This window comes from Podarcis erhardii (genome assembly GCF_964252035.2).
Source record: "Podarcis erhardii genome assembly, chromosome: 1".
Lineage (NCBI taxonomy): Eukaryota > Metazoa > Chordata > Lepidosauria > Squamata > Lacertidae > Podarcis > Podarcis erhardii.
The window spans coordinates 46,609,812-46,632,887 of NC_138497.1; the positions used below are offsets into that span (position 1 = coordinate 46,609,812).

General features: G+C 43.2%; 1 protein-coding gene across 3 annotated transcripts in view; it reads left to right on the top strand.

Moving 5' to 3' along the window:
- DPF3 (double PHD fingers 3) overlaps positions 1 to 23,076 on the top strand; it is a 190,602-nt gene that overhangs the window by 77,105 nt on the left and 90,421 nt on the right. For all 3 annotated transcript variants that reach the window (XR_014161515.1, XR_014161516.1, XM_081881861.1), the window contains exon 2: positions 17,471 to 17,631. Coding sequence is in view for 1 of the 3 variants with exons in the window: in XM_081881861.1 (XP_081737987.1) it covers positions 17,471 to 17,631 (161 nt within the window). In the remaining 2 variants the exon portion in view is untranslated. The remainder of the gene's footprint in view (positions 1 to 17,470; positions 17,632 to 23,076) is intronic.

Sequence of the window (23,076 nt, forward strand, 5' to 3'; positions counted from 1 at the left end):
TCAGCAAATTATTACCTTGTTTCATACCTTATTTTGTACTTTCCATATATTATACTTCTAAATTTAAAATAATTTTTATCAATTGCTCATACCTTAAAGTTAAACATAGTGATACCTTAAATTTCGACCTTTTCTTACTCATAACTTAATTTTCTATTTTACAAAGTCTATTTGCTGGAACTGGTGTTTTCTAAATCGTGCAAATACTTAACATTCATACAACTTATAATGTTTTTGTAGATAGTCCTTAAACTTCTTCCAATCCTCTTCCATTGTTTCTTCTCCCAAGTCTCGGATTCTGCCCGTCATTTCAGCCAATTCCATATAGTCCATCAATTGCGTCTGCCACTCTTCCAGTGTGGGCAAGTCTTGTGTCTTCCAGTACTTTGCAAAAAGTATTCTTGCTGCTGTTGTCGCATACATAAAGAAACTTCTGTCCTTCTTTAACACTTTCTGGCCGACAATGCCCAAGAGGAAGGCCTCCGGTTTCTTAACAAAGGTATATTTAAATACCTTTTTTAGTTCATTATAGATCATTTCCCAGAAGGCTTTCACTTTAGGGCATGTCCACCAGAGGTGGAAAAATGTCCCCTCAGCCTCTCTACACTTCCAACATTTATTATCAGACAGGTGACATATTTTTGCGAGCTTGACTGGGGTCATGTACCACCTATATATCATTTTCATAATATTCTCCTTCAAAGCATTACATGCCGTGAATTTTATTCCGGTGGTCCATAACCTTTCCCAGTCCTCAAACATAATGTTATGCCCTATATCCTGGGCCCATTTTATCATGGCTGATTTAACAGTCTCATCCTGTGTATTCCATTTGAGCAGCAAGTTATACATTCTCGACAATACCTTAGTCTTTGGTTCCAACAGTTCTGTCTCTAATTTCGACTTCTCCACCTGGAATCCTATCTTTTTATCCAATTTAAAAACCTCTTGAATTTGAGCATAATGTAACCAATCTTGCACCTTATTCTTTAATTTCTCCAAGCTCTGCAACCTCCATTTGTCTCCAATTTTTTCTATTATTTCCCAATATTTCGGCCAACCGGCCTCCATATTGAGTCTCTTTCGGGCCTTAGCCTCCATTGGTGATAACCATCTCGGGGTCTTACTTTCTAGTAAGTCTTTATATTTTGTCCAAACAATAAATATTGCTTTTCTGACAATATGGTTTTTGAACATTTTATGAACCTTTACCTTATCATACCACAAGTATGCATGCCAACCAAAAGCATTGTTAAACCCTTCCAGATCTAGGACATCAGTGTTCTCAAGAAGTAACCAATCTTTCATCCAGCAGAACGCTGCAGCTTCATAATATAACTTTAAATCTGGCAGGGCAAACCCCCCTCTTTCTTTTGCATCAGTTAGTATTTTAAATTTTATTCGGGGCTTTTTGCCCTGCCACATAAACTTAGAAATGTCTTTCTGCCATTTTCCAAAACATTCCACTCTGTCCACAATCTGTAGAGCCTGAAACAAAAACAACATCTTTGGCAATACATTCATTTTTATAGCTGCGATTCGACCCGATAAGGAAAGTTTCAATCTTGACCAAATTTCTAAATCCTTTTTAATTTCTGACCAACATTTTTCATAATTGTCTTTAAATAAATTCAAATTTTTAGCAGTCAAGTTAACCCCTAGGTACTTCACTTTTTTAACCACATTTAACTCAGTCTCTTTCTGAAACCTTTCTGATTCCGAAGCTGTCAGATTTTTTACCAAAACCTTAGTTTTTTGCTTATTCAGTTTGAATCCCGCCACCCGACCAAACTCATATATCAGTTCCAAAACTCTTTTCGTACTAGATTCTGGCTCCTGTAATGTAATTACCAAGTCATCTGCAAAAGCTTTCAATTTATACTGTTTCACTCCGACCTGTATTCCTTGCACCAACCGGTCCTCCCTAATCATGTTCAAAAGCACCTCTAGGACTGAAATAAATAACAGAGGGGATAAGGGGCACCCTTGTCGTGTTCCTTTTTCAATTTTGAATTCTTCTGTCACCACATTGTTAACAATCAATTTAGCTTTTTGCTCTGAAAATTGCCTCTATTCCATTTTCAAACCCCCGTCCCACTCCCATCCCTTCCAAATTTTTCTTCATAAACCTCCAAGAAATATTATCAAAGGCCTTCTCCGCATCAATAAAAATTAACACTGCTTTTGTGTTAATATTAGTTTGCAAAAGTTCCAAAATGTCGATAATGTTCCTAGTATTGTCAAACAAATGTCTACCTGGAAGAAAGCCTGCCTGGTCTTTATGGATTACTTCATTTAACACTTTTTTAAATCTACTTGCCAAAATATCCGCAAAAATTTTGTAATCCACATTTAGGAGTGAGATGGGACGGTAGTTCTTAAGTTGAGTCTTTTCAGATTCCAATTTAGGTATCAATGTGATGAAAGCTTCTTTCCACGATTCTGGTGCCTTTTCCCCCTCCATGATCTGGTTACAAACCTCCATTAGCGGTTGTATCAAAAAATCTTTCAATGTCTTGTAATACTTGGAGGTAAGACCATCTGGCCCTGGAGATTTGCCTAATTGCATATTCTGAATGGCACCCTCAATTTCTTGTTGCGTTATTTTGTCATTAAGGATTGTTCTCTTTTCCGGGGATAATTTTGGTAGTCCATTACTTTTTAAGAAGTGGTCTATCTCAGTCTCTTCCTGCAGCCCTTGCATATAGAGTTGTTTGAAATATCTCTGGAAGCACTTTCTAATTTCCTCTGGTTTCTGGATATTCCTCCCTTCAATCTCTAAATTGATAACCGTGTTCAATTTTTGTCTCTTTTTCAACTGCCATGCAAGCAGTTTCCCACACTTATTCGCGGATTCGAATGATCTTTGTTTCATCTGTCTAATTTTCCACTCAACTTCTTGATTTATCAATTTAGCATATTGAGCTTGGTAAAATTTAATTTCTCTCAGAACCTCCTGTGATTTAGGTTTTGATCTCAATTTTTTCTCACCATCTCTTATCATATCTAAAATTTTATCCTTTTTTTCATTCCAAAGTCTTTTCTTTATTGTGTTCTGTTGTATCAAAAACCCTCTCATAACTGCTTTACTTGCGTCCCAGATTATTCTTTTTTCCACCGTAGTATTCAAATTTATCTCAAAATAGTCTTTTAAAGTTTTTTGGGCCTTCTTGACAATCTCCTGATCTCTTAATAGGGTGTCATTCATTTTCCATCTGAAGGAGCCGGTTGGAATAAGTCTCATTTCCACTTTCATAGCATTATGGTCGGAGCAGGTTTTTGGGCACATTTCCACTTTTCTAGTCTTGGGTGCCAGTCCTCTAGTTATCCATATTTGGTCGATTCTTGTCCATGACAGATGAGCTTCAGAAAAGAAAGTTCCTTCTCTGCCTAAGGGGTTCTTTGTCCTCCATATATCAATCAAATCCATATTGTCAATTAGTTCAAAGAAAGTTTTAGGTAGTCTGCCATCATTTGTTAAGTTTTGATTTTGTGACTTGTCCATATTTGTAGAGACCACCCCATTCATATCTCCCATCATAATGATGTTGGTATAGTCCAGGTAGTCCAGAATTGTCTCATGCAGTTTCCTGTAAAATTCTGATTTCCCCTCATTCGGTGCATAAATTCCTAATATTAAAAACTTTTCTCCTTGGACCTGTATTTCAATTGCCAAAATTCTTCCTTGCTCGTCTTTAAATAAAAATTTGGGTGACAGGCTCTCCTTTGCATAAATCACCACTCCTCTTTTCTTAACTTTGTCCGATGAAATAAATTCTTGGCCTAATCTTTTATTAATTAGCACTTTTCTGTGGAGCCTAGTCACATGTGTTTCCTGCAAGCAAATAATGTCCAATTGTTCTTTTTTCAATATATGAAAAATTCTTCTTCTTTTTTCTGGGGAATTTCCGCCATTTATATTCCAACTAAGAAGCTGCAGAGACATCCTGAACCAGTCTGTTAGTCCTGTGGTGGCGTCTCTTTCTTTTGGTCCTCTGGTCCCGAGGGTATAGGTGCAGGTGTAGATTCAGGTGGAGGAGGAGGCCAAGATCCTATTGTTCCTTTCTGTAGGTCCTCTTTGTGGTCGTTCAAAAACTTTTGTTGATCTTCTGCTGTTTTGATTTTAACTTTCTTTCCTTTGAAATTGAAGGATAGTCCTTGAGGAAACTCCCACCTAAAGGGAATTGAGTTGCTTCTCAGTAGCCTTGTTAATTCTATGTACCGTATTTTCCCCTCTATAACACGCAGATTTTTTCTCCTAAAAAGGAAGGGGAAATGTCTGTGCGTGTTATAGAGCGAATGTGTGGTCCCTGGAGCCGAAAAATCAGGCAAAAATCAAATCGCCAGGCAAAAATCAAATCGCGGCGCTTCACGGAGAAGGGAAAACTGAAAAGAGGAAGCAGCTGCTTTCCTGCATTCTGCCTCAGGGTCTTACTGCCCACCCTCCTCTGTTTCCTTGCTGTGTTTGCTGAAACGGAACAAAGAGCAGGGAAAGCCCCTCCCCTCCAGGCAAGCTCCGGTGCTGCTGGGGGAGAGGGAGAGAGAGGGGGGAAGGGAGAGAGAGGGGGGGAGGGGGAGGGAGGAGAGAGAGAGAGAGAGAGAGAGAGAGAGAGAGAGAGAGAGAGAGAGATGGATGGCTGGCTTGGGTGGGGGAAAACTTTTGCCTTCCTTTCCTCCCTACCCCTCTCCTGCATTCTTAGCCAGCTGCTTCTCTGCACACCCCTCTCCTGCTCCTTGTCCCTTCTGTGTTTTTCCTTCCCTCCCCACTTAAAATGTGGTTACAAAGCATAGATCCTCAGGATCTTTGCATTGGGTCACCCCAAATTCACCATCAGATCACATGTCTGTGGCCACAGCATGAAGCCCAAAAATGATACATCCACTGTTTCATTCAGAATGTTTTTTCCCTTGTTTTCCTCCTCTAAAAACAATGTGTGTGTTATGGTCAGGTGCGTGTTATAGAGCGAAAAATACGGTAAGTGTCTCTAAGAGCCAAAAGTTGTTTCGGAATATCTTTGTAAATTTCTGCCTTGATGCCTTGAATAACAAGTGATTTTCCAAAATGAAGGCCTAATATTTTATCTCTCTCTTGCTTAGATCTCAAAATGATCAAACAGTCTCTGGATCTGTCTTTCCTCACCACTCTTCCCAATCTAAAAGCAGTTACGATTTTAAAGTCCTTATCTTCTTCTATACCCCAGAACTTTGTAATTTCTGATGTCAAATAACCAATCAGATCTCCCTGTTCAAGTTCTGGGATTGCTCTCAGCCTAAGATTATTTTCCCTATTCTTCAGCTCCGTCATAGCCAGATAGGCCTGCTGTTCATTGATCTGTTTGTGCAAGGGCTTTACCTCCACTTTTAATGCGTCGATTTTCTGGTTGGCTACCTCTGCTTTCTGTTTGGCTTCCTCAGCCAATTTACGATTTTCCACAGTTGCTTCCTGGATATTCCCAATTGTTGAGCAACTTGATCAGTCAGTTTACTAATGGAAACTGTTGCTTGGTCAATTTTAGATGAATGCTCATCCGCCTTTTTATTTAGAATTGCCAGTTGTTCCAAAATTTGATTTAAAACTGTTCCAGATTCTCCAGATGCCATATCCTTTGGTGCAGTTTGCGCAACTACCTCTTCTTGTACTAGAACAGCTGGGGCAGAAGATCTGCGTGGCTGGGAAGTCAAAGTTGTTTGCACTAGTTGTTTAGCTTTCGTTTTAGCCGCTCTTGCTTTCCCCGTGCCACTCATTCCAATCCTGACTACGTGCCAAGGTTAAGTTATATACAGTCCCATGGGAAAGACATTTCCAAAAAGTAAACAACAAGGCAGCTAAAAGTCAAAACAAAATGCAGTTCCCAAAGAATTGTAAATCCAAAGTCCTCTAGGGGGAGTGCAATTGTACTTCAGCAGAAAGAAAGAACTGTTCCGCCATTAAAATCCCAACAGTTAAAAACAGATTTAAAGAGAGCCTTCAGATTCCTTTTGGGTTATAGAGCTTCCTCAATGTTGAAACAAAGTCTTAAAAGATGTGCAAGATACAGTTCCCCAATTTATAGCTAAACTGTAGCGCTCAAATGTAGCACTTTCAGAGTTCAATACACTTTCAGCAATTTGACAGCTCTTTTTTGTCCCGGCAGTCCGGGACTTTGGGCTTCTCAGTTATTTATAAATCCACAAAGGAAAGGAGAGGTCCAGTCAAAAGCCAACAAAATTAAAACAAAATTATCTCTTTTCAATCGTTATTATAAAAAACACAGTTCAATTGTTGCACGGAAATCCACACTTTTTACAGCCTTTTTGGAATGCTTCCAGCTTGTCAAAATCTTTACTTTAATCCTTTAAGCCCAGTCAGGAGACGGACTTCCTGGTTACGTCTCCCGCTTTTAGCCAAATTTCAGTCACTTTAGTCCCAAATTTTTAAGATCCCCTACTCATGGGTTTGTAGTTTGGAGTCTAATGTTCCAGGAAAAAAGGTCGGCGCTCATCGGCAGCAGCCGCGCGGCTTCACTTCCGCAGAAAGAGCGATGAACTCACAGCACCGCTCCCCCTTCCACGCTCCGGAGCCCCTTACGGGGTTCCTTCTTCGTTTCTGGGGGGGCTTCAGGTGCCCGCCGAGTCCCATGGCCACAGGCTCACTCTGCCTGTGGTTTTTCTTAATGGGTCTTGGCTTTGCCGTAGCAGACGACCCTTTCCTGCGGAGCCCCTCTTCACAGCGCGAAGAGGACCGCCATTGCCGTTTCACGCCGCCTCCGGAAGTCCCTTATCTCCTCTTTTTAAATGAATTTGGAAGGTTTAACATCTATCAAATCATTAATAATACCGTATTTTTCGCCCTATAGGACGTAATTTTCCCCCTCCAAAAATGAAGGGGAAATGTGTGTGTGTCCTATGGGGTGAATGCAGGCTTCAGGAAGCTATCCACAAGCCTTGGGAGCCCGGCGGGAGTTCCCGCTGGGCTCCCTAGGCTTGTGGATAGCAGCTTGCATCCCGAAGCCTGGGGCGCGCTGAGCAGTGTGCCCCGGGCTTCGGGGAGATATCCGCAAGCCTGGGGAGACCGGCGGGAGTTCCCGCCGGGCTCCCAAGGCTTGCAGATAGCAGTCTGTTCTGGGGGCTGGGGTCGGGGGAAGCTTGGGCTTCCCCAGCCCCGTGCCTGGGGGGGGGGGAAATAAATTATTTTCTCTTTATTTCCCCCCCCAAAAAAACTAGGTGTGCCCTATGGGCCGGTGCGCCCTTTAGGGCGAAAAATACTCTGCAGTATTGTGTGCAATATGAAGTCCCGTCTTCAGATTTGGCTAAAATACTGCCCCTTCTTGAAGCCTTTTTGACTTCCTTTGTCCTTTCACAGTATCTTAATAAGTTAAAACTTAAAAAATAAATAACCTCATGCCATTGCTATGTGACCAGAAGTGCCTGGCAAGCAGAGACCACATCTGCCATGAACGATGGGATCAAAACCTGGATGAAAAGGAGGCAATTGCATGACCAATGAAGGTTAAGTTGCTGGTGAATCCCTCCTGTAAGATAAGTGGGATCCATCTGAAAGGTAATTATTGGAAGGCATAAATGTCTGAGACAACCTACGGAAAGCATCTTCTTATGAAGGAGGAGGGGAGGCAATTTCCCCCTTCTGTTCTGTTTAGGAATGTCCCACCATTCTCAGGGGCCCAGGGTGCTACAAGGAAGAGGGTGAATGGGTTCTCAAGTCCATCTTGTGGGTTTTCCACAGGCATCTGGTTGGCCACTGTGAAAAGAGGCTACTAGCCCGGATGGGCCATTGGCCTGATTCAGCAGAGTCTTGCTATGTTCTTACATTGTTGTTGTTTAGTCATGTCTGACTTCATGACCCCATGGACCAGAGCACTCCTGTCTTCCACTGCCTCCCGCAGTTTGGTCAAACTCATGCTGGTAGCTTCAAGAACACTATCCAACCATCTCATCCTCTGTCTCCCCTTCTCCTTGTGCCCTCCATCTTTCCCAACGTCAGGGTCTTTTCCAGGGAGTCTTCTCTTCTCATGAGGTGGCCAAAGTATTGGAGCCGCAGCTTCACGATCTGTCCTTCCAGTGAGCACTCAGGGCTGATTTCCCTCAGAATGGATAGGTTTGATCTTCTTACAGCCCATGGGACTCTCAAGAGTCTCCTCCAGCACCATAATTCAAAAGCATCAATTCTTCGGCGATCAGCCTTCTTTATGGTCCAGCTCTTACTTCCATACATCACTACTGGGAAAGCCATAGCTTTAACTATACGGACCTTTGTTGACAAGGTCATGTCCCTGCTTTTTAAGATGCTGTCTAGGTTTGTCATTGCTTTTCTCCCAAGCAGCAGGCGTCTTTTAATTTCGTGGCTGCTGTCACCATCTGCAGTGATCATGGAGCCCAAGAAAGTAAAATATCTCACTTCCTCCATTTCTTCCCCTTCTATCAACACAAATAGTCCCCCTTTCTCTCCCATCAAAAACCCTTCTGTGTGCAAAGGAATCAATTGGATTCCATCTATATGTATTTTTGTGTGTGTGAAGAAAGCTCAAGTTTAGACAGGAGAGGTCCAGTGGTTAGCATACCACACTCCTTGCAAATGGAATTGAGACTGATGAGGAATAGAAACCAGTTCCCATGATAGTCCTTTATCATATCTAAATGCCTTTCTTCATTATGTGGCCATAGACTATAAGGCAGCTTCATTTCTGATGGATTTCATTGGAATTCCATCAGAAAGAATGTTCGGTTGATATGCTAGAAAGATAAAGAGATTGATTTTTTAAAAAAACTTTAATTACTAAAGTTAAGGAGGATCTTTAGGGGAAAGTAGACATTTTCTGTCAAATGTGTCTCTTGTTGGCACTAATAACTTATTGGATGAGATAGATTTTAGTGCTTTGTTATGTATGTTGATTATGTTTCTTATGCATTATCCCATCTTTATTACTGCAAATGATATCTATTCAGGGCAGGCAGATGTTTAAATAAATGGATCTTTGTATTTGTGTATTTCAAGGCCAGGCTCGGGAGCAAAATAAAATCTAATTATTACGCTAATGTAAATTTATTATAGAGCTGTTAAATGTAATTGTGGTTTACAAGACTCATATTGTGAATCTAGAATTATTTCACTGCATGGAGCTAGTTGCTTGGGGACAGAATTACATAGTTTAAACAGCTCACTTCCCCCCTTTCCTTTGAGTTTCATAAACTTGTAGCACGACAGATCAATTAAGCATGCAATTGTAAGGTTAGAGTCTACCTTAAGACCATCTAGCCAAACCTCTGGCACTGAGACGGCATCTATGAACACCCTGAATAGATTAGATTACTCAGAATGCTATAAACAGAGAGGAGTGAAGAAAGTGTGCCATAGGAACCTGCAAGGCAATCAAGTGAAACAAGTTTTTGTTTTTTTTGCTGCAACTTCTGTTGTTACACTATTGGTGCATCAGGAAGTGTGAACCATGACAGCAATACAGCTTGAGACTCTCAAATGAAGAATGGCGTGGTTCAAGGCCACCTGGCAATATAGGAGCCAACTCCTAGGGACCAAGGGGGCTTTGGCTGTCCCAATAAAATATTTGAGAGGGGCCCTCAAAGTTGATGGGCATTGCCATTCAAATGGTGTGCACGCACCATGTCATGTGATCAATTATGCAGGGCGGGGCTTACCTCCCCCCCAAAAAATATCTTATTCAAGTTGGCACCCCTACCTGGCACTGAGAGTGATCTGGACCACATGGGCACAAGGTGCCGCAGTTTTGATCTTCTGACCCAATTGTGAAGTGACTCAACTGTGAACTGACCTGTGGCACAATGCAGTTCACCAAGGTGATTTGTATATTTTAATGCAGCCAATGAAATTCTCACTGGACAGTTTGCATCTCTCTACGTATGCTACTAGGTGAGTCAAGTGAACTTCAGGTGATATCTATGATTTATCTTCTTCTGATGCAAAAACAGCATATGCACTGTTGCAGAGAAGCGTCCCCAAACACCCAGGAAGTTTGACAATGGTATTATTAAGTCTGATGGGAATGGGTGGGTGGGAGGCAGTGATTGGATTTGCAAGTTGCTACACAGTTAAGTCAGTTTTAGATAAAAATGCACCTGGGATGCACAGCAATTATTTGGATCTGTGTTGTGAATGCTCCAAATATGCGATGCCAGCATGTTAGAAGGTGCAAGAACAGTGGCTGGTGCTGTTAGAAATGGAAGCCCACCATTGAAATCCTACCTCAACCACAGTGGGTGCGACCACTGTTGTTTTTTTTAGCAGCATGCTAGTTCCTCATCTCTAAAATGGAAAGAACTCCATGGAAACAAAATAATTAAAATGTGGTTTTCTCCCCTTGCTGTTTGAAGACAGAAGGTGGTGTTTTAATGCATGACATCTATGGGACTGTGTTGTCATTGGGTGATGTGTCATAGTTTCACTTCCAATGACATGGGATCTTTAACAGTCACCACCAAAAGGATTTAATTCTTTTTTGAGGGGAGGGGGTTGCGTGTAGGAACAAAGTGGGTTTTTAAGATGCAATATGAAAGTTTTGAGCACTGGTCTCCATTGACTGGTTGAACATCCCCAACATATTGTTGGCCAAAGCCAAAATCACCTTAAATATACTGGGCAGGTTTTACTCGGATGTTAAAGACAAGTGGTGACAGGACTGAGCCCTGTGGCTCTCAGGCATATATGAGAGCTGCCTAGGGAGGAAAAGCAGCTGCCCATTATGCATCTCTTGGGACCTGTTAGAAAGGAATTAGTGTAGTCAGCTTAGCACCATTCTCTTGGTACTGACCGTGCTGGCAGAACTTCACAGTCGGCCATGCCTCGCTGCTGATAGATCAAGAGATAGCAGCGGCATGGCTGATTTCCTTTTTGTCATTTCTCACGAATGCCCAGTGCATTATTGCCGCTTTGGTTTTTCATATACGACTCATCTGGAAGAAACATCATTGCTGCTTTGCTTCTTGATTCACCTGGAAAATCTACAGCAGGGATGGGGAGCCCAAAGCCTGGATCCATGGGCAACCTTCTGGAGAGCCACAGGCCAGTAGTAGGGGAAGCCAGAAGCAAAAGTGGACAGAGCAATGGATGTGACCCCTATCTTTGTGCCATAGGCTACATTCTAGCTGTGTAGAGCCATGTAGAGGGTTCCGCATCTCCCTCACCAATCCATCCTCCATCCAGGCAAACAAGAGGCATTATCACAGTTCAAGTACACATGCCAGCCAGGCAAAAGTATTTGAGGGAAAGAGTAAGCAAGGTCAGTAAGAGATGGGGCATTGGGAGAGGGGTGTGGCTGAGAAGGATATGAAGCCTGAGATACGTCCAAAGAGCCAGACACAGAGACTTGGAGGGCTGCATTTGGTTCTCATATCCAATGTTCCATATGCCTGATCTCCGCTATGGGTGATTCAGATAGTTTGTCACCACTTTCTCAATTGCTTCCTAAGGTTTGGAAAACTATTAGCAAGGCCATGGGAATTGGGTTAGGATGTATTTTGATTGCACAGTTATTTATTTATCTTTCATTTTATTGAAAGACATATATAAGCTGTTTAAATATTTTAAAAATCTATGTAAAAAATAGTATAGTCATACCTTGTTACGTTTGCTTCATGTTACATTTTTTCAGGTTGCGTCCTGCGGTGACCCGGAAGTACCGGAAAGGGTTACTTCCAGGTTTTGCCGCTTGCACATGCACAGATGCGCAAAATGATGTCAGGCGCATGTACAGAAGCGGTGAATCGCAACCTGCGCATGCTCAGACGCGCCACTGCAAGTAGCTTTCCTTTCATGTTGCAAACGGGCCTCCGGAACGGATCCCATTCGCAACCAGAGGTACCACTGTATTTATCTTGCTTGTCTTGAGCCTTCTCACAATGACCTCCACTAACTTGCAAAACAGTGGTACCTCAGGTTAAGTACTTAATTCGTTCTGGAGGTCCGTACTTAACCTGAAACAGTTCTTAACTTGAAGCACTTTAGATAATGGGGCCTCCTGCTGCCGCTGCATGATTTCTGTTCTCATCCTGAAGCAAAGTTCTTAACCCGAGGTAATATTTCTGGGTTAGTGGAGTCTGTAACCTGAAGCATATGTAACCTGATGCGCAGGGGCGCCGACTTATTAAAAATATTGGGGGGGGGCCCTTACTGACTTATAAAAAATATTGGGGGGGCCCAAGACCTCCAAACCGCTGCTGCTGGGGGAACGAAAGGGGCGAGCGGAACCTGTGAGGGCCCGCCCTTTGCGGCAGCCGATTGGCTGCTGCCGTGGGCGGTGAATATTAATGAGCTAGGGGGAATCCCCGCTTCTCACGGGGCTGACGCCAGCCCCGCGAGATTGTTGATGGGTCGAGAGCCCGCAAACCCACCCCCTCTCTAGATCGGGAGTGGCTTTGTTTTAACTCATTACTGAATGTATTTTAAAAGGTAACTATCGTCAAACAAGGAAAATAAAAAATACCAACATAATTTTGTGATTTTACAAAGCATAATATAACTAATAATTTTTTTAAATTATTGGGGTGGCGGAGCCCTCCCAAACGAATTTTTGAGGGGGCTCGGGCCCCCTCAGGCCCCATGGAGTCGGCGCCTATGCTGATGCGTATATAACCCGAGGTACCACTGTACTCTAAAAGAGGATTCGTCAAATTCATGGAGACTATGGCTGTCAGTGACTACAGTGGTACCTCGGGTTACAGACGCTTCAGGTTACAGACGCTTCAGGTTACAGACTCCACTAACCCAGAAATAGTACCTCGGGTTAAGAACTTTACCTCAGGATGAGAACAGAAATCGTGCTCTGGCGGCGCGGCGGCAGCGGGAGGCCCCATTAGCTAAAGTGGTGCTTCAGGTTAAGAACAGTTTCAGGTTAAGAACAGACCTCCAGAACGAATTAAGTTCTTAACCCGAGGGACTACTGTACTTACCACAGTGGCTATGCTCTGTGTCTGTGGTTGGAGGCAGAAATGCTTCTGCAAACCAGTTGCTGGAAACCACAGGATGGGGCATGTTCTTGTGCTCAGTTCCTGCTTCATGGTTTCTCACAGGTACCTGGTTGGCCACTGTTCACTACTAAGCTTGTTGTTCGTACTGAAGTTGAAAGATTTTGATTTGGTTAAGGTCACTTGTTAAGTTCGTGGCAAAGAGTTCAGCTCATGTCTTTGGTGGTTTCACACCAAAATACTAACATCGTTGTGTAGCCCATTGGGAAACGTCAGGTGTCAGAACTACAGGAATTTGAGAGGAACATTAAAAGAAAAACAAAACCAACTCGCAGAGACTTTTCTAGAGTTATGGCAGGAAGACTCTAGCTGGCTATTCATGCTCTCTCCCTCTTTCTGCATCCACTCACACCCCAAAATCAATTTAAAACCCAGAAAGAGATGATAAGAACAAGAGATGAATGATGAGAACAAAGCTAAATGTGGTAAAGTAGAGCCTATATTCTATGAAAACATTTATTTTCTGGTTAAAGCTATAGTAACATTTTTGATAACATCAAATAACTGACATATCATTTTTAAAAAACATCTTTTAAAAAAATTCTTAAAAATCAAAATTTCTTATTTTCAGACCTCTATCGGCTTTTCAACTACTGGCAATAATTGGACCCTTTGATTTTCATATAACTTCCCCCTACCATAGCAAAACTGGTATTTAACAAAAAGATTTGAAGTTATACTTTTATTTTTAGCCTTGCAACTAAAGTGGTGAGCAGCAGGGATTCTTATATGGGTAGCAATAGTTCAACTTTTGCCAGCCTGGTGCCCTGCAGATGTTTAAGCCTAAAACTTCTATCAACCCCAGCAAGCATGACTTTTTTTTAGTCCCAAAACATCTGGAGGGCACCAGCTTGGCAAAGGCTACTGTAGTTTATTGTTCCCTAGTTTCTGTTAATACAAAGTGATGGGCACTGCTCATATTTCATTCTTGGGAGGAATTTTTGGTACACACAGAACTTGAGCAACGGGTGATAGTTTGTTTTCATTCAGCATGCTCTCTTTTCTCTTAAATTCTCCTCTCTCTCTCTCTCTCTCTCTCTCTCTCTCTCTTTCACTGTGCATCCCAATTTTCACAGTCACAGAAATTTGACATTGTGCTGTTAAATTGTTGATTAGTTCCTTTGTTAGTGTGTCTGATAAAACAAATGTGCGCGTCACCCAGTTTTAATCAGCTTCATTTCTTTCTAGTGAGACTTCAGGTTGGGTTTGTGTGTTGCTGTCTCTCTCCCCACCCCCCCTGCCTGCACTTTCTAATTGAAAACAGGGGTCTAGACAGTCGCCCTGGGACTTCTGTGCAAAGAGCTTTCTCAGTAGGCTGGCATCTCCCTGCAGATTGCATATCCACAGCCACAACCCCTCCCTTCCTGGTGCCATACAGGCCTCCGCCCCCTGCAGTCCCTCAGGGAAATGTCTCCGCTGTACTGGTTCCACCCCGCCTCATCCCACATTCCCATATCCTTCAGGCTACTGGAGAATCCTAATAAATATCTGCTACCTTTTTCTTTCTCCCCTGGCGAGACTCTTGCGCCTTTTTACGCTTGCACGGCGGGCAAATTCAGCCGTAAATATAAACTCTCGCCTGAGTCTTTCCCGCTGCTTTGCTCCGGTGCCAGGAAAAGCCGCAGCGGTTAAACTTCTTATCTGCCGTGCAGCTGCTGAAGGAACCAGGCCACAAGAAAAGCGGTGGGTTTAATTTAGTCTAGAGCGAGGGAAGAAATAAAAGAGAACAAGGTTCTCTCTCTGTGGGTGCACCTTTTAACAGCTACTGTGGCCTATTTATGCCCTTCTCCTGTTATTAAGCAGATTAGGGTTGTTGTTGCACCACCCCGCATATAAGCTTTCTGATAAAATGCCATATGTTGCTATGCGGCTGACTACTGGAGGAGGAGGACCACACAGTTCAGCATGGGAACATGGACTCACCCAGACATGGCTATATATGCAATTGCCAAATTTCCCTCAAGCCTCACACTCCACACTCTTTTCCTTGGACCAAACTTCTTCATATTATCACAGACCCTCCATGTGTCCGTGTTTTCCAGGAACAGTCCCGGATTTACGGAAGCTGTCCTGGTTTTTGATTGGATCCCGGAATGTCCCTCTTTTCTTTGGGACATCCTTATTTTCATTGGAGAAATGTTGTAGTAGGGTGTCCTCTAGGAGACTCTGTGAATAGAAGTAATGTTTTATTATGTTCTAACATACAGTGGTACCTCGGGTTAAGTACTTAATTTGTTCCGGAGGTCCGTTCTTAACCTGAAACTGTTCTTAATCTGAAGCACCACTTTAGCTAATGGGGCCTCCTGCTGTCGCTGCGCCACCAGAGCACGATTTCTGTTCTCATCCTGAAGCAAAGTTCTTAACCTGAGGTAATATTTCTGGGTTAGTGGAGTCTGTAACCTGAAGCGTATGTAACCTGAAGCGTATGTAACCCGAGGTATCACTGTATGTTGGAAGTCACCCAGAGTGGCTGGGGCAACCCAGTCAGATGGTTGGGGTATAAATAATAAAAATGCTGTTGTTGTTATGGAATAGGACATCACTGTTTTCATCGGAGACATGTTGGAGGGCATGCCATCACCTCCACCTCCCCAGTTCATCTGTCTCACTCTCTCTCTCGTTCCACCTCTCAACCTTCCTGCTATCTAGTTGCTCAGTCTGTCAGTTTTCTTGGCAGTGGGAAGCATGGTGTGTGCGGGTGTGTGGGTGTGGTGCAGGGGGAGGTACGTATGTCCAGTCCAGTGGTTGCTTAGCAACCAGGATATGCCCCCACACCCTGTCCTGTTCTCTTAAGCTTCATTGGTGAGGAAGGCAAAGGGAGGGTGAGGCAGTCAAGTAGATGAGAAGCGCTGAGCAGTGGTGGAGATGCCTGCTGGCTAGGATCTTTATAGCCTCCCATGGGGCTTGTAACCGCAGGATCTTGTGTCCCTTTTGGGCAGTGAATCAGAGCAGCTCAGCCCTCCTCAAAGCTGCATTCTGTCGTTCTTTTATTTCCTTCCTGTGCAGCTATTTTCCTCTCTCCCATGTTGTGCTTTATTTACTTTTTAATTATCAGAATGCTGTACAATTCATTTTTGGAGGGTGGGAGAAGAATGCTGCACAGCCCCTCTCCCTAGCTAGTCGTTTAACAATTAGGCCAAAACCTCACCACAGCGCTTAACAAGGATACTAGTTCCGGTTTGAAACTGGCAAGGATGGTAAACATCCTGACTGTAACTAATAAATTGTACAAATCATCTTGTTCTCACCACACATCAATCAAAACAAAACTGCCCTAAGCAGGGATGGATTTTCCATAGTCTCAGAAAAACAGACTTTGATGTGGAGATACACCCAGACCAATTCAGAGGGAATTCCCATTGCGTTCACAATCCATGGATCAATCCATGTTTAGGATCTCAGAGAATAACTCTCTGAGACAGCCATTAGTGCAAATTACATGCTGTTTTGCTTGCCGTTTGATGCCCATTTCAGTGCGCATGAGAGCGCATTAGCAAGTATACTTGCTTCCTGTTAAACTACATAATTGCCTGTCAGGTGAAAGTTGTTACAAGAATAAGGCATAATAGTGAATCAGACATGCTGCTTTAAACTCAATTATTTTTTCATTTTAAAATTAGGACAACCTGCCTACCTTCAACTTGCATGCTTTTGAAAAACATGTGTGTTTCTCATACTGGCTCTTGTCATAGCACGGCCTACTGTTTCTGCAACTGCAGTGTCGACCCCCAGAGTTTCTGTTAACGTTGCAGAGGTTTTTGGGTGCGTTCTCAGTTCATGTTGGAACTGAAAATCCAGTCATGTTTGAAACTGTGGGCCTCTCCAGATGTCCTTTTTCTTGTGCATTCATGGTTATTTGCGTTCATGATGGTATTGGGGCTTTTGTACATGATCTTGCTTTGGTTCCCGCTCCCACCTGCAACAAGTTTGGGGCAGACATACTGCTTTATCAGTCCAATCAGTGCATGTGGCTTAGTTGCCTGCTGAAACCCATAACTGTTTATACCACAAATATTGCTGGCGTTTTTTTGGTCCTGCTTCTGTTGCCCTATAGCACAACATCTATAGTCCAGATGGCAATAATGTGGTAATATTGGAGACACACCACCAAACAACTAATAGAACAGAATGATGCGTGGACAGCCCAGTGTAAATCCACAACTAACGCGCTATTATTGTGTCAATGTCATGTTGCAGAGTGTACCCACAAAAAGCCACCAATCCGCTCCCTTCTTAAAAGTTAGGGCCTCACTAGCTTCCTCCCTTTGTGAATAATAGACCTGTGAGGGGTGGGAAGGTGTGGAGAACTTCAATTAATTGTGTGCTTTCAATGCTTTTCTGTAATTTCATTATCCTGTAATTGCACTGATCTTTGCCTAACACGTTTATATGCCCCTTCCCCTCTTTGTTTTGTTTTGATCCTGGGGAAGGTGGATGTCCACTGCTTCATCCTCTGCTTCTTCCTCCTCCTCTGCAGACTTGGGGACCAGTTCTACAAAGAAGCCATTGAACACTGTCGCAGCTACAATTCCCGGCTATGTGCTGAACGCAGCGTCCGTCTTCCTTTCCTGGACTCGCAGACAGGTGTAGCTCAGAATAACTGCTACATCTGGATGGAAAAGAGGCACCGGGGACCAGGTACACATTGTTTATCGGTGGCATGGAGGACGCACAGAGTTCTGCTACCAGGAACTTTGAGAAGCCACACGCAGGAGGGCCTGCCTGAAAGGATATGCTTGGAAGGGATTCCTTTTGTTAACTGCAGAAGATGAGTGAACCCAGTGGAGACTGGTGCTTATTGGGACTGGTGGGGCGGAAGGCAGGGGGCCCAACAGCTGGTGGAGCCACAGCCAATGACAGGCAGAGCCAGCTAATGCCAGTTTGATCTCCATTCTCCTCCCTGTTGGGTTCTACAAATGCAAAGTTGAGACTAAGGAGGAGGAAGATGACAGGCAGGTCTACCTCCTGGGCTATCTGTAACTAAGAAGGCTGGGAGGCAGGAGAGGGCTGGCTGAGGGCTGGCTGAGGTTGGTGGGGCACTGTCCCATTTCCATTGCTAGACCAGCCTCCACTGAGGAAGCCCTAATTATTCCTTCGCCCCCATTCACTGTCACTAGAGAGGATTGCTTGACATGTTGTTTCCTTCTGATGCAGCATCATCTCAGCCCCTTTATTTCTATTGATCTTCATTGCATAAGTGCAATGGAAAGTGAATGGGAAATGGTTTTAAGTAAGAGTTGCGAGGGAAAGGCATCCGTACGTTGCTACTGATACACTTGAGAATAATGAACCTTATTTCTCAGAAGGTAAAATGCATTAGTGGCGTGCTTGCAATTTTAGAGTGACTTTACCATTGCCCGTTTCAGAAAGCGATAGGGAGTGCCTTGTTCCCTTTTTGCACATACCATAAAAGTTTAACACGTTAATAGTAACGCAAGGACCAAACTATACCTTACATAGAATTCTTGATACACCCCTCCATTATAAAAATCCAAACCAGTTGTTTCGGAGTGGGAGGAAGTTGCATTCTGCACTTGCGCAGCCTTGCAAAACTCAGCTGGGCATTGGTTCTGGCTCCACTTACTGCTGACTGCCCAGTCCTCAACCACTAGTTCCAGTGGGCCCCAGCCACTGCTGCAGGTTCAGAAAAAGTGTGGGATAGAGTCCTGGGGGACCGCACTCCATATCGAAGAAAGCTAAGGTGCCAAAGAGTAGGGCTGTAACCCAGCTTTCTTTCTCCTATACAAATTTTACTAAATAAAATTTACTACTATAATAATTTTACTGAACAGCCTCTTGCTACTTGCACTCTGGAGTGGCGCAGTCCCAGGGACCTGAATGCACAGATTGGCTCTGGGTATTGGTTTCTTCAAGTGTTACGCACTGTACTTCTGAATAGCACTGTGTCCAGTGAACAATTCTTTCCAATTCATTCTGCTCTTTAGCATATATACTTGAAATATATTCATTATCCAACGGGGGGGGGGTGTCATTCCTTTGTTGCATCACCTTACTTTCGTACAGTTCTCTTAATAAATGCTGTATCTCATGGCAAACAGTTGAGGGTTAATTTCACACAGTACTGCACATAACTCCTTTCCTCTCTCCCCCCTCCCCCCCCAGCAACCTTTCACTTTAGCTTTGAGTTATGACTCTTCTACACTAATGAGATAAACAACATAACTCATTGCGGGTCCCGCTATTTCCTTTATAATCAAATGGTTAGAACCTTCTGTGGTTGCCCTATAAGGCACTGAATTGTGAGGCAACTCAGGAGAACAAAGAAGATAAAAAACAACAACCATGCATGTATTCTCACGTATCTGGTGCCCATGTCAAAACTGGGGAGATCCTTGCAAGAGTAAGAAATGACTGTCTTCCTGGACTTGCCTTCTAAACTTCTGTTTGCAGAAGAATTTAAAAAAGAACACCATACTTCTTTTGGGAAATTATATTGCAGTGGCTAGGCTCAACACATCCCTTTCCTGTTCCAAATTCAGTAGACTCTGCTTTTGAAGATAACACGAGGTTACTTCAGATTAACAAGATTGTGTAGTAGGACTGCTTGTTAGCATACAGTCTCATCAATTAGGAAAGGAAAAGCAGGTTTTTATGTAGGGCATTTCCCATCCCTGTTGTGCCTCTTTCTACTGTAGCTGCTAGGGGTTATCTGCCCAATCAGCTTTTTGAGTTTGAAAGCTTTATGCCTGGTTTGAAACAGGGACAGGCGATTGAGGGGTTGTTTCTCCCCCCCCTCCCCCTTCCATTTTTTTCTCAGGATGTTAAGTATAAGGTGTTCAGCTACAGAAACAAAACAAAAAAAGCCCACCCCACAATGCATCATTGCAGCCATGACTATTTACATTAACTGGAACAATTGCTGCTTGCCCCAAGTGGGCTGGTAAGTATCCTGGCACCCTACTTTAACATGTGCTGCATCTGCGTTCCCCGCCCCCCCCATTGCCATTATTCTCCTCCTCTAGATCAATGCTTTTAAGCTGCCAGTTGCTGCTGCTGTTCTGACCAGGGAACTTTTGCCTCCCCAACCTTAAAAAGACAGCCACTCTCAGTTTGAGTGACCTAATTCTTCGTTGATGGATAATGTTGTAGAAGAATGTAACTCTCCGTGGTGCAAAGCTATATAAATGGCACTTTCAAAGTGAGAAGGAGATTGCCAAATGCCCCTTATTTTAAAGACAGCCAGTCTTTTCACAAGGGATGTTGTCTTTGTTCCGGAGTGATATCCTTATAGCACTTAATATGAGCCCCTTATTTCAGGTTTTAGATGCAATACAACACTGAAGAGAACTGAAACTGTGTCTCTGCAGTGACAGGTATTTCTGAACTTTTGATCTCACAACCCTGAAGAAGAGAGAAGAGGTGGAGGGAGAAACTTTGCAATGCCTTTTTGCCCATTTCATTCCACTTCATGTGTCACTTTGAGCTAATCAAGTGGGAAAGCTCATAGTGAATGAATCAGCTGTTGGTTTCCACATCGCCTGAAACATATAAGCTTCCTCTAAAGAGTGCCTGGTGTTCCTTCAGTCACAGGTGGCACTCAGAGGCCAGTCCTAAACAAATGTTTTCCCTAGAGCTGACTTCTCCAGCCAAGTGCCCTGTGGGTGTTTTGTTGTGGCAAATGGGGTAGGACAGAGCAGTGGCAGCGCCCCACCGGATGTGTTGTAACCAGCATGTTAGCTGGGACTCATGGGAGTTGTAGTCCAAAACCTCTGGAGGGTGCCAGGCTGGGGAAGGCTGCTCTCGAGCAAGTATGAGTATGAGCTTCCATTCATCTCTGGAATGAGCCACTGTTGCCACTATCAACATTTTCTTAGTATTTAATAAAACAAGTAGGTCATATGGAACAAAAGCAGGGTAAATTAACTTATATTTTAAAAGTAGCTGCCTTGACATTACTTGTGACCCTGTAGTTGTCAGATTGAATAAAGGACTGGATTCCTCTGTCTTAATTATACTGCAGGAGGAAGGTATGTAGGGAATGTCATTTCCCCATATCTATCACAGTAGTATGAAGAGTTCCACTCTCTGAAAATGCCATTAAGGGTACAGTGGTGCCTTGGTTCCCAAACGGCTTGGCTCCCGAACAAATCGGCTCCTGAACGTCGCAAACCAGTTAATGTGGTCACCTAGTTGCAGTGTAAAGCGGTGCAGGTCTTAAATTTATCAGCCCAGTGGTAAAACTTGGTGTGACATTGCATTGTAGCTGCCATTTGCCCCACTGGGGTAAATGCATAGATATCACATGGATTCTGGTAAGTGTCCACCCCCACTCTACAAATACGCAAGAGGGAGGGTGAATTTACTTGGAAGGAAGCACAGTGGGGAAGTTCTGCTGCTTGATCAGAACTTCTGGATCACTTTTGGTTGGTTCCTGAAAAAAGGCTTGAGTTTCCTCCAAAGTCTCACATGCAAGTCTGTACACTACTGCTCTCCCAGTCAAGCACAGCATCATCTAATGGTGCATCTAGGTGGCAAGTGCATTCTTCTCTTGCTCCTTCTTCACCACAGCGGGTTGTTGAGTCATTCAGCTATGAATTTATAGAAACTCCCCAGGGGAATGGTAGGGATTTCTCTCTCTCGCCCGCAAACACCACTGAACTCAATTTAGGAATATAGTTGTGATGAAGAAACAACATTTGTAATCCCTGCAATTAAAGTAGTCTGGAAGAGCCCTAGGACTTAATGCAGATTAAAATAGCATAGCATTCTTGAGCTCTCTTTTCATACAATTTTTAGATGATATAAAGTGGGATTCCCCCCTCCCCCCTCAACAGACTTCATGCTTATGGGCTTAAGTGAATATTCTCAAAGCTGTGATAGGGCCCTTCAGAAGTCATAGCAAAAAGGCGAGTCCTTGCATTTCCTCTGTGGGTTGACCACATATTTTCTGTAGAGTCTGAATGTCTTCTGTAACTATGTGGTAAACATACCAAGCGAACATAGTCAACTGTGGTTCTCCAGTTTTTTTGTTTTTAAACCATGTCCACAAAACATTATAGAAGGGGCCCATGGTTGAATAATTATAATGTGTCGTGTTGCTGGCAAGGAGCATATGAACTGGGTCAGTTACTGACTATTGTCCCAATAATACAAGGAAATTTGTGTCAAAGCACAGGTTGATAAATATGGGGCAGAACTCCTAGCAGCTTAGTTCCCACCCACCAGATGGGAGCGCAAGATGCCTCTGACTATGGACCTGAAGACCATGTTCTGCAACCACTTCTCTTCCTAGTATTCAAGGGAAACCAGTGTAGTTCAGTTCACCACAGCCCATTTCCTTTCTTATAGAAATGTTCTTAAATATTTTTTTAAGCCTGTGCAGACCAGAGAGGACATACAGTTGGTGGAGTTCCTCACCTTTGAAGAATCCCCAGATGGAGAACATTTTTTTTTTTTTTATTCTTCTTATGATTTATTAAATAGCCTCCTTACCCTAGGGTAGAAGTTTAAAGCTCACTTGCAGTAGCTTGATACAGTTGATTCCAGAGAGGTTGCGATTTCTAACCTGTTTGTGAATCACTCCAGAGTTTGTCAGCCTTGAGAGGAGGAAGGGTGGGCCAGCCTAATTGCATGCAAAGCTCTCTTGTCAGGAAGTGTGGATGCTTCAGAATGAAAGCTACAGTTAGATTTGCAAAATTTGACACTCCTGTCTCCATTTGCTTATGGTGAACTTGAGAGAGAGAGAGAGAGAGAGAGAGAGAGAGAGAGAGAGATATTTATTAAGGGTTAAAAAAAATCATTACGCTCGTTATCATTGTCCATATTGGAAAATACATATTTCTTTAGAAACTTGCCAATAGTTCCATTTGTTTTACTTGGTTCCCATATCTGGGTCATTCTTTCACATTGCAGCTATTTAGCATGGTCACATTAATTGTGAATCACCACCGGCAGCGTCCAAGATGCTGAAATAATCTCCACAATATTTTATGTGTGTTTTGCAACTATTTCACATATAGCAATCTTGACAGCCATGCTATCTAATATTCACAGTCTGCAGCAGCTTGATGATGGTGGAGAGATCACCACAGAGTTGTGTGCAGGTGTGTGTGGTGAACCTCT